This window comes from Salvia splendens, chromosome 11 (genome assembly GCF_004379255.2).
Source record: "Salvia splendens isolate huo1 chromosome 11, SspV2, whole genome shotgun sequence".
Taxonomy (NCBI): domain Eukaryota; kingdom Viridiplantae; phylum Streptophyta; class Magnoliopsida; order Lamiales; family Lamiaceae; genus Salvia; species Salvia splendens.
In genome coordinates this window covers 28892764-28903541 of record NC_056042.1, presented here as the reverse complement: position 1 = coordinate 28903541, position 10778 = coordinate 28892764, and the positions used below count along the sequence as shown (strand labels likewise).

Below are 10778 nucleotides of genomic sequence, written 5' to 3'. Positions count from 1 at the left end.
GAGGATGAGCCAAGGACACGTGGAAGAGAAGCATCCACTCCCAATTGGCGTGCTCACACTCACATTAATATATGTAATTTGATTGGATTTATAGGACTCATTCATGCATTATATGTATGTGTATCAAACTACACTTATTGGACTTTGAAACCCTATATCTATACTATATCTATACTCTTGAGAAGAATATTTTGGAAGTAACAAAAACTCATGGAATTCAAGGAGAAGTTGGGATATGAGTGCCTAGGATGTATTGGCACTTGGCCCACTGGAATTTACAACAACAAAAGAGATCAACTTATATGTATCTCTTCTTGTGTTATTTAATGAACAGTATTGTCCAACCTCAAACAGTATCAAGACAAATGATCTTGCTGTGTTATGAAAGCATGGTTAATTGGACCCATACATTGTATCTACGTCATATTACTGCGTATAAGTATACCTACCGAAAATAATTTTGTATATACATTCACCAATCCATGTTAGGATTTATAATTGTTTTTTTATTTTTTTAGTTAAAATAGTTATCTTGGTTGACTATATATTCTAAATATTTTTTTAAATTCTAGTATTTTGTGATCAATATTCATCATAATTTAATTATAATAATAAATGTTTGTTTTATTGGCTCACTTTGTCTCAAACAATAGTGCACACTGCACACTTTTAACTTTCATTATACACACATTTTCATTATACCCAAATTATTATCTACACTATGATAAAATTAACAAAGTGAAATTATTTCTTCACTCGCAAAACATACTAGTATTTATTTTTACTAAACTCCTTATCCAACAAGATGTTAATTACATTATTATTTGGGATTGAACAAAATATTATGAAATACAAAAAAATTATAGAAGAGATGAACTCATGTGGCATCCTTTCTATGCATATAACCATTTTAAATATTCACGAGACCTCTCCCAAAAAAGAATATTGACTACATTAGAATACTACATCAAATTGAATTGAATACAAATTTTAACCAAGGTTTTGTGGTGGGGTATAGAAAATTGAGTGATACTAATATATAAGGATGACATGTATTATACATGATGTATATGTTATGTAAAAGGAAAGATACTTCTTTATTGTATTTGTCTCTCTAAGTTGCTTTGAATCTAATGCCTTTTGCATCCGACCAATTTTTGGATTGGTACCACACTTAAAAGCACAAAGAATGTTCCAACGGCTACTCCTTGCTTTTTCATTTCTTTCTTTTTCATCCTTTTATTCCTTTTTTTATAGTATGTCTTATTTTTAGTTTACTTTCATTCTTTAGTTAATTTCTTCCTAGACAAAATGAATTACGTAGGAGTTTATAAGTAGACGTTTGACAAAATAAGCTACTAAATTATTTATAAGTTGTAAAAATAAGTTCAACGTCTTATAATCTCACGAAAAAATAGGTCTTTAACCCACCTTTTTCTTCATAAATTTATAAACAATTTATTTACAAAAATAACTTTATTGTAGTTTATTACTCCTATTTTACTTCATCTCTTTTCTATATTATCCCTCCCGGACTATAATTTTCTGTCTTTGCTTATAATTCTCTCTCATAAGTTCAATTATCCAAACACTTTCATAACTTATAAACCTATTGAAATGAACTCTCTCTGTCCCATAAAAATACACATGAATTTTAATTTTGGTTAGTCTCATAAAAATAGTCTATTTTCAAAACTTATAAACTCTTGAAATATCTGTATCTTATAAATTCTTCAACACAAACTTGGCTAAACTGCCCAAACACCTCCTTAATATAGTAAAGACGTTATTATTACTATAAGGCTTGTAAAATAAGTTAGGCCAGAATAGTGCAAGAAAGTTGAAAACTAAAAAAACTCTGTTCTTTTCCCCCTTTGTTTGTTGGAGTGGAGGCATTTGCACACAACATAGCTCATGTATTGTCAAAATCAATGAACCATACTTAATTTGTGAAGCATTATGAAATTGACATATACAAATGCTTTTTTCTTGAAAGACAGACTTGGATCTTTCGCATAGCACTACTCATTGTTTAATTGTATACCAAACATGTTTCAAAAACTATTTGTTAATTACTACTTACCTGGATTTTTTATCTAGGCTTTCAAACCTAATTAAGAATATTAACCTCTCCATAAATATCAAATGCTTCTTGTCACATTATTTCACCTAGAGATAGCTCAATTTGATACCTATGTAGGTAAACGTTTGTTTTTACACAAATAGTTACTAGTTCTTTTGTGTGTTTTCAGGAGAAGAATTCACCAAAGTTTAAAAAACTTGCAATGAAGTATATATCTACCTTTTACAACTATTTCATAAAAATCTTGATTCGAGAAATCTCTAAGCTTCGAAGCTATATGGGTCGACGTCCAATACTTGGAAAAGACGACAAAATTTATACTAGATGTACTAGTTTCCAATCAAAGCCAATTTTTAGTTTCACAAATCAAGAGATGGGGATTTCGATATTTTGGACAGACAAAATTTTAGAGGAATTTAAATTGCCAAGTAAAATTATTACGTTTGCTGGATTTTAAAATCAGATTCCAATTGCAAATTGAGTCAAAGTTTGTAAATTATACCCCAACTATTCATTTTCTCCTTACAACAAAAAAATGCTATATACTGAAAACCAATCCAAATATAGCCATGCACGTTAACTAGGTCAAAGTTTGTGATTTAGATGCCAATTATTTTTTTCTTGATGCGACTAACAAAGTTATTTATTGAAAACTAACCTAAACAGCTATGCATAGTTTCAAATTATGCAATAGAAATTAGAGAATGATAATAAAACTTAAACATTAATCACTTTATCAATGTGCCAAACGCTATAATATTCTAGCTATTAATTATTTGCCATTTGTTGCGTGCATAATAAGTATAGGTTCTGCCTTGAATTTTGGCATTTTATTAAAAAATATTCTTAATATTCATTGATATTTTTAGATATCGATCGGAAATAAAGTTGCAATTGTGTGTAGAATAGAAATAACTGCTGCTCTGCAATTCGACATTGGGCTGCCTTTAAAAATCAAATCCCAACAAGAAATATCTCCAACCAATGGCTAATATATTAGCATGCTTCTTCTAATTAAATAAGCTCTATTTTAATTTATCTTTCAACATTAGAAGTACTCATTTTATGTAACATGTTAGAGGAAATTTTATCTTTTTCCTTCCTTAAATGCAGAAATGGTTTTCCTAACACGACGTCAATGGTCAAACTTAATAATATTTTCAAAGAGGTGATTTATAATTTCTCATCCAAACAGTATAGTACATTTCTTTTACATCCAAATTCTTATCTTTACAATTCTTTTACACCCAAATTTTAGTAAAATTATTTAGGGCGCTCTTGACTTCAGTGAAGTTGTCAAACTTTCATATCCACACTTATATATAGAGGAGCTATGACACATCGGACTTGGGCCCGCTCTGATACTATATTAGAAATGAGTCACTCACCCCTTAAAATGTCTTATAAGGGGTAGGGTTATCCATACTTATATAGACAAGCTAGGATCATCACCAAGTCAATGTGGGACAAGATTTAAGAGTTTTAACAGGTACGTGATCATTGACATAGATGGATATATGTGTTTCTTCTCCAAATATATAGATTCAAAGTGAAAGAATAAGAATTCTTCAGTTTCTCTATTCTTGAAATTTGTGACCATATATATAATTTCTGTGATCGACACCATTTAATTTTTGGGCCTGTACATGATGTACCATCCATCTCTCTGCAGGGGAATAGTACAAGAAGAAATGTCTAAAATGGATATAAATACTAGACTTAATTCAATATTGAATCTTTAAATCTTTTCATTATCCAGTCTGCATCACTGCATGCTGCAAATTGGTTCATATTTAAAGATGTACGCTTGAATTTGATACGGATCAGTAATGGTAACTTTGCAATACAAACCAAAACATTACTGTCAGTAAATCATCAAGATCTTATAATATTGACTAATATATTATTTTCTAAAAAATAAAGAATTTATATTTGTTAAAATAGGCCGTGCCCAATGTATGTGTTCTCGGCTTTCTAAGCCTAAGTAGGCGACACCCAATAATTATTTTGAGTTTATTACTCCCTTCATCCCAGTTTAAGAGTCACATTTTGTCATTTAAGTCCGTCTCAGTTTAAGAGTCACATTTAGAATCTACCATATTTGGACATAAAATTTAACCTCAATATTCATCAAATTTACACTCAAATGCTATTACTTTCATAAAAATAAAACAAAACAAATTTCTAAACATACAAAAAGTCAAAAGGGTTCCACTTTCCACTACCTCACTTCAATTATTACACACTCCAACAACCACTACCTTACTTCATTTATTACACACTCCACCAATTTCTTAAAATTTGTGCCATAACTAAATCTTACTCTTAAACTGGGACGGATGGAGTATTAGAATGTCTCTTTTGTGTATGTTTAGATCATTATCTTTTTTACTTTAGTATTTTATACCACGTCAAAAAATGGAGTATTAGTATATTGTATGATTGTATATAATAATTCTTTTTTATTAAACATATTCTATGTGTATCTAATTATTGTATTAAAATTGAGAGTTGATCTATGAAAATCACAAAATATATAAATTATATAATTAAAATAAGAATCATATTTATTAATATAAAAATTAATTTAATTATGATTTAATTTAATTTAATTGTCCCTGATGTATTTACTAAGAGGGAAAAAGGCATCCAAACATTTCTTAGTCTTTAATTTTACTTCGTCCTCCTTTTTTTTTCTTTTCCTTTCTCGGAGTGGGGGAGAGGATATAAATTGTACATTACACATTTGTATTCAATCTTAAAGGCTATGGAATTACATGCAAGTGAAATAGACAACAAGAATTAAGTTCCAAGACAAAAAACCTAAAGAGCCTTTTTTGAATATAGATGGATAAATTATGTGGTGGATTGAGGAATAAAGGAAGGGATAAATGCGGAATAAAGTGAGAGTTGTGATAAGTTAATCCACAATCTACGAAATTATTTACTTTATAGTATAAAGATGCTACACAATAAAATCAAGAATATACCACACCTGGACATTCTATGAATATTTTTTGTAATTTTTTCCACATTCCAATAAATTCTCATCTCCACCTCATGGCTGCATATTTATTGTTTTTTCTGACAAAACTGGTCCATGAGAAAGACATGAAAATTAATTCATGGTTAACATATGTATGAGTTGAATAAATGAGGACCAAACAAGTAGCTTTTTCCAGACATCTCCAACTTTAATCTCGACATCGTATTATTTGACCCGGACTTCATGTGCTTTTTAGCCTCGTTTTCCGAGCTTAGTTATCCCAAAAGAATAAAGCTACGCGGCCACATTATGGCCAGCCATAAATTAATTAAATAACAAAAAAACTTGATTTTTTTTTCAAATTTTTGGTTTAATACTACTTGATTTTACTTTTATATCATCTTCATTATATGTTGCTCAACATGTTAGTGTTGCTCTTTCGTAGTTTTTGCCCAACTTATTACTACTATCATTTCTTGATTGTTGCTCAACGTATACAGTAATTCGTGATATTAATGTGTTTTACGTAATGGAATTCAAAGATAAGTATCAACTCACAAGTCCATTCACACACATATAAGTTTATATCGATAATTCTAATTTTTTATACATGTAAATAGACTAAATCAACTCTTTATGGCCGGCCACATTATGGCCATTTAGCATCACTCATCCCAAAATTAATTTACACTAACATTTACCATATTTATTGTTCAAATACTAGACAAGGTTTGACTATTGTTATTTTCATGCAACTATACTCTATTTCCTATTGGAATAGAGTAGCGGTAACTTATGTATACCGTTGCTAGTGAACTCAAACCCTATTATGAACATCCGGAATTCCAATATTTTCCATTATAGTATTGGATATTGTTGAGATCTGAATAATTTAATAACGGTGTTTTGAATGATCTCAAAATCCTCAACCTAATAAAATCCCAATTGAGCCAATGGTGTTTATTTCCTAATAGTATATGATTTGATTATTTATTATTTCCATTTGAACTCCCCAAAGAGTTGTTAGTCTTTGAAATTTACCAAATTAACTTTTGATGTAGGCGTGCTACTAAAAAGTATCTAACTTAGATATACTAGTTAGAAAATAATTAAACCCCCATTTATCCAATTTACCCTACTCAACCTCAATCATTACAACTCATTCCTTAGGCCATCCGTAACGCCGTCTCTTAACCGTCTCATCCCTTAACTATTCATGGGCCCCACTGTACTTTTCACTCCATCTCTTAACTAAGAGACAGAACCTGCAACCCTCCATCTCTTATCCGTCTCTTAACCATCTCTTAACTTACTATTCATTCCATATCATTTTTATTTTTATTTCCAACAAATTCAATTAATAAAAACACATTTCATTAAATAAAATAAAATTACAACATAAAATAAAAATACAACTTAAAATTTAAAAAATAAAAAATGCATAATTAAAATCCTAAAAAAATAAAATTTGCATAATTTAAAATATAATTTTATAGAGATTAAAAAACACTACTCCGCCGGCGAATCATCCCCCGAAGGCGGTGGCGGTGCACTCAAGCTACCTGGAGGCGGAATACCAATTTGTCTTGCCATATACTCAATTCCGGCAAGATGGGCTTGATATTGTGGTGGCGTCATGCGGGAAGTGTCTGCCATCGTGACGGCCAAGTACATGGACAATAGGGTGTTCGAGCCCGAGACCGAGCCCGAGCCCGCCTGACTTGATTAGCCTCGGCCCCTCCTCCCTCTAGCCTCCTTCGCCGCCTTCGTCCCTTGCGGCCGACGGTGCCCACAGGAGGACCCCCGGCATCGTCTGTCGTGCCCTCAACCTCCTGCGAGGCAACCTCTTGTGCGGCGCTGCCCGAACCGCCCCACTAGACGAGTATTGGTCACCCGCCGTGTGCTTCGTGCGCTTCGAGGTCGAGCCCGAGCTGGACCGGACACCGCCAGCCCACCTTTCCTCGTTTTTGACGGCCTCCCAAACATCGACGTGTCTGAATTCTTTGTCTGTGTTTTCGAAATAGACTCGCAAAGCCGATCTCAGAATGTCGGCTCCCGTGGCCCCGTTTTGGTAATGAGCCACTTCGTTCTTGTAGATGCCGCAGATTTTTTGACCTCTCTGTCGACTCGGTCAAAGTGAGCGCGGAGCATCTTCAGTGTGCGTCGCCGGGACCCCTTCGGCTTAATCTCGTTGTAGGCCTCGGTGACCTTTTCCCATAAGCACTTCCGGGTTTGTTGATTCCCGATGATGGGATCGTACGAGACGCTGATCCAGGCATTGTACACAGCCATCGTGTCCTTGTGGCTGTACGGATGCCGGCCTACATCCTCCTCTTCCTCGGCCGCCTCCGCCTCTTCCTCCACCGCCCTGGAGCTTCCACCGCCTCGTCCTCCTTCCGGAGTGGGTTCATCTGGATAATCCTCCCGAATTTGGGATAATCCCTGCGAACTCCTCGGGGCTGAGGGACGAGCGTATGCATCAACATCAAAATGGGGTGGTTGGTACCCCGCCGGCGTCGATGAATCGGAGCCGGAACCACCCAAGACATTGTACATGCCCCCAGTCGCCAAACGCGTTGATGTCAAACCTGTCGGAGCCGCCACCGCCATAGTTGTCGTCACCGGATATTGTGATGACAATTGGAGAGGTTAGATGAAAATTGGAGAGGAAATGGAGATGATTTGGGAAGAATAGATGTGTATTTGTGTGTGAAATGAGGATGAAATAGGAGTATTTATAGAGTAAAAAAATAAAAAAGGAAAACGGTTGAAAAATGGTAATATTACAGCTTTCGATTTTTTTAAAAATTTTTTATTAAATTCGAATTTTTTTTAAAAATATTTTATTGCGTCACGTGACGAAGCCCACTCGCGGGCCGGCGAGTGGGCGTCACGCATGGAGCCGGAGCGCGCCACGTCGCGCGAGCGCGTGGCGAGACAGCCCGCGATCCGTCTCGGTGGGACGGGCGTCTCGGCGAGACCGGGACGAGACGGGACACTGCAACGCGTCTCGCCGCCGTCTCGTCTCGGCGGGACGAGATACGAGCCACCTGCGGGACGGGTTGCGGCTGGCCTTATTTGCGATTCGATGACAAATTCCTAAATCATGGTCGATTTGACATAAACTAAAATGGTAGGTTCCACGTCCCAAATCCTCTTTACATAATTAATTCCAAGACCAAAATGTCACCGTAATAATGCTTCTCAAAATCACCCATAACGCACTTTAATTATGACATTGCTCGAAAAAATATAAAATTATTACAAACTAAAAGATTAAGAAAATTGAAGCACATTAGATCGCCATTATTGTGAAAATCTAGTCCTAAACGCATAAAAGCCGAAATCTAACAGATCCCAATATAATCCCAAATACCAAAACAAGAAAACTGAAAAAAATAAAAGACAAAAGGTAATAACTTTCTGCAAGGAATTAAAAACAGTATCTCTAAGAATCAATTAAGTAAGTAATTAATCAGTCCCTAAACTTTGATCTTGATTGTCAGATTGCAGAGCCTTCTTTGCAAGAGTGTGCTTGTTGTTGTGCATCCACACCTTCAAAACCCTCCTCTTCACACCAACCTCTTGGCAAAACTGCTGCACCACTCCTTCTTCCTGCTTCTGTATCTTCCACCCCACTTTCTCCGCGAAACTCAGCATCTTCTCCTTCTGCTCCTGGCTGAATTTCGTCCGGAACCTCTTCTTCACCATCTGCGGCGCCCTCCCCATCATCATCCCCTCCTGCTCGTCCGACTCCGACACCATGTTGTACGACATGATCATCTGGTGCGGCCTGGCTGCGGCGGCGTGGTGGTGGTGGTACCCGATGTAGCCCTTGTGGTGGTCCGCCAAGAAGAGCTTCCGCCCGATTCTCGGGTAGCACGAGTCGCAGGAGTCGCCGTCGGATTCCTTGCGGTGGAAGTTGCGGTGGCAGCCGCAGGCGGAGCAGGTGAGGGCCTCCAGCGAGCCGTCGTCACCGCTCGGCATGAACTCGCCGCATCCGTCCGTGGCGTTGCCGCCCATGGACGCCGCGTGGTTCTTCAGACACTCGCGGTATCTGAAAAAAAAATATATCTCACATCAGTGCAAGGAGAAAACTGAAAAAGAAAAAAAATTATGAGTATCTCACATCAGTGTAACAGTACCTGATGGGCTTCTTGAAGGGGAGGTGGTCGTCGGAGAGGGGGGGAGCGGCGCCACCTGCGGAGGAAGGGATGATAATGTGGTTGTGGGGTGGGAGGTGGTGATGGTGGTGGATCATCTGGCCATGGCCACCATATGTGCTGTTGAGTGGGAGAGGCATCTCTTCCCCTTCTTCACTTGGAACTTCCATGATTGAACACACTCTCTCACTTACTCTACACCTTGTGGTTTCCTTTTTTGTGCGTGTGTCACTTGTTTGGAGACCAAAAGGACAAACAAATTAGAGGCCTAACAACAATGATTGTACCTTCTAAAGTGATGTGAGCTGACTTCTAATTTTTCCTATGTGCTGTTTTTCTCTTTCTCTCTTTTTCAAAAACAAATTCTTGATTCAAATTGGTGATAATGGGGGTGTGGTGTTTTTGGAGGACAAACCAAAAACAAGATGTAGTAGTATTATGTTAGTAGGGATGATGGATAGGGCTATGATGGTGAAGAATAAGCAAAATTAAATAACCTGCCTTTCTCTTTCTACACATGTGCTCTAAACATGTTTCTTGGGAAAAGGCTGGAATATAGTAGTTTTACATGAAAGAATAGCGCTGAAATGTTTAGTGAATGGGAAAATAAATATGTAAAGTTCAAAGTTGCATACTACTATATGAGGTCCAACAAGTATAACTCACATACCTTCAATTGAATGCAATAATGGAAATGAGAGAAGGGTTTGTTTTGTTAGGGCAAAGCAAATTGGAGTTTAGCTTTGTAGGGTAAGAAGAGGCCTAGGAGGCTTTCATGTAGTGAGAGAAAGAGAGTGGGAGGGAGGTTGCACTTTGCATTTCAGGATGGTTTGAGAAAGGAATGAAGCACTAAACATGAGCTTATAGGAGGAGTAGTAATGGTGTGAGAGCCAAAAAAGAGGCTGAGAGGGACAGTGAGAGCCGTGTAATGGAAAAAGGAAAAAGAAAAGCAAATTTTATTTTGTGCTTTATTATTTGAACAGTGAGGAAGTAAATATAAAGTGGGGTAGGTTGCTTTGCTTGCACTACTACCAGGCATCAAGTTTACGCCTCATAGAGAGCAGTGTGTGTGTGTCAGAGAGTGGAGAAGGACAAAGAAAGGTGTGTGTGTGTTCACTATGTGTATTTATTTGCTTGTGTGTGTGAGAGAGTGAGAGGGAATCCCAAGATGGAATTCTCATGTAAAGAAACGACTTTGAAATTGATCTTAGCAAGATAAAAGCAAAAGTGGAGGAATTGAAGAAGTTAACTTTAGTTGATAATCATGGATACTAATAAACTTGAGATGAACTACATACCAGGTTTGGACCAGGCAAAAGCTGTTGCTAATTTTGCCTTTCTCCTTACACTTGCGTTTTTTGTTAGGTTAAAACTGAATTATTTCTCATGATTTCAACGCCTTACATTTTTGTATCAGATAGTATTCCTTTAATTATCGCTCTTACATCAAACACAATAAGGCATAGTAAAATTTTAGACATTTCCAAAAAAAAAATTAAAAGCTAAAATAAAATCAAGAAATTTCAAAATTCATCAACAGGCAAAG

General features: G+C 36.3%; 1 protein-coding gene across 2 annotated transcripts; it reads right to left on the bottom strand.

Annotated features, from left to right (window-relative positions):
• Positions 1-8279: 8279 nt before the first annotated feature.
• LOC121753779 (zinc-finger homeodomain protein 4-like) lies at positions 8280-10151 on the bottom strand. 2 transcript variants are annotated; one of them, XM_042149031.1, is made up of 3 exons: positions 9903-10151; positions 9215-9463; positions 8280-9126 (listed from the first exon to the last, which is right to left on the bottom strand). In XM_042149031.1, exons 2-3 carry the CDS (start codon positions 9400-9402, stop codon positions 8541-8543), a joined length of 774 nt encoding a protein of 257 aa, XP_042004965.1. In that variant the 5' UTR covers positions 9403-9463; positions 9903-10151; the 3' UTR covers positions 8280-8540. The 2 variants fall into 2 exon arrangements, with proteins under 2 accessions (XP_042004965.1, XP_042004966.1); XM_042149032.1 differs by lacking the exon at positions 9903-10151 and having other exon boundaries at positions 9215-9896.
• Positions 10152-10778: the final 627 nt, after the last annotated feature.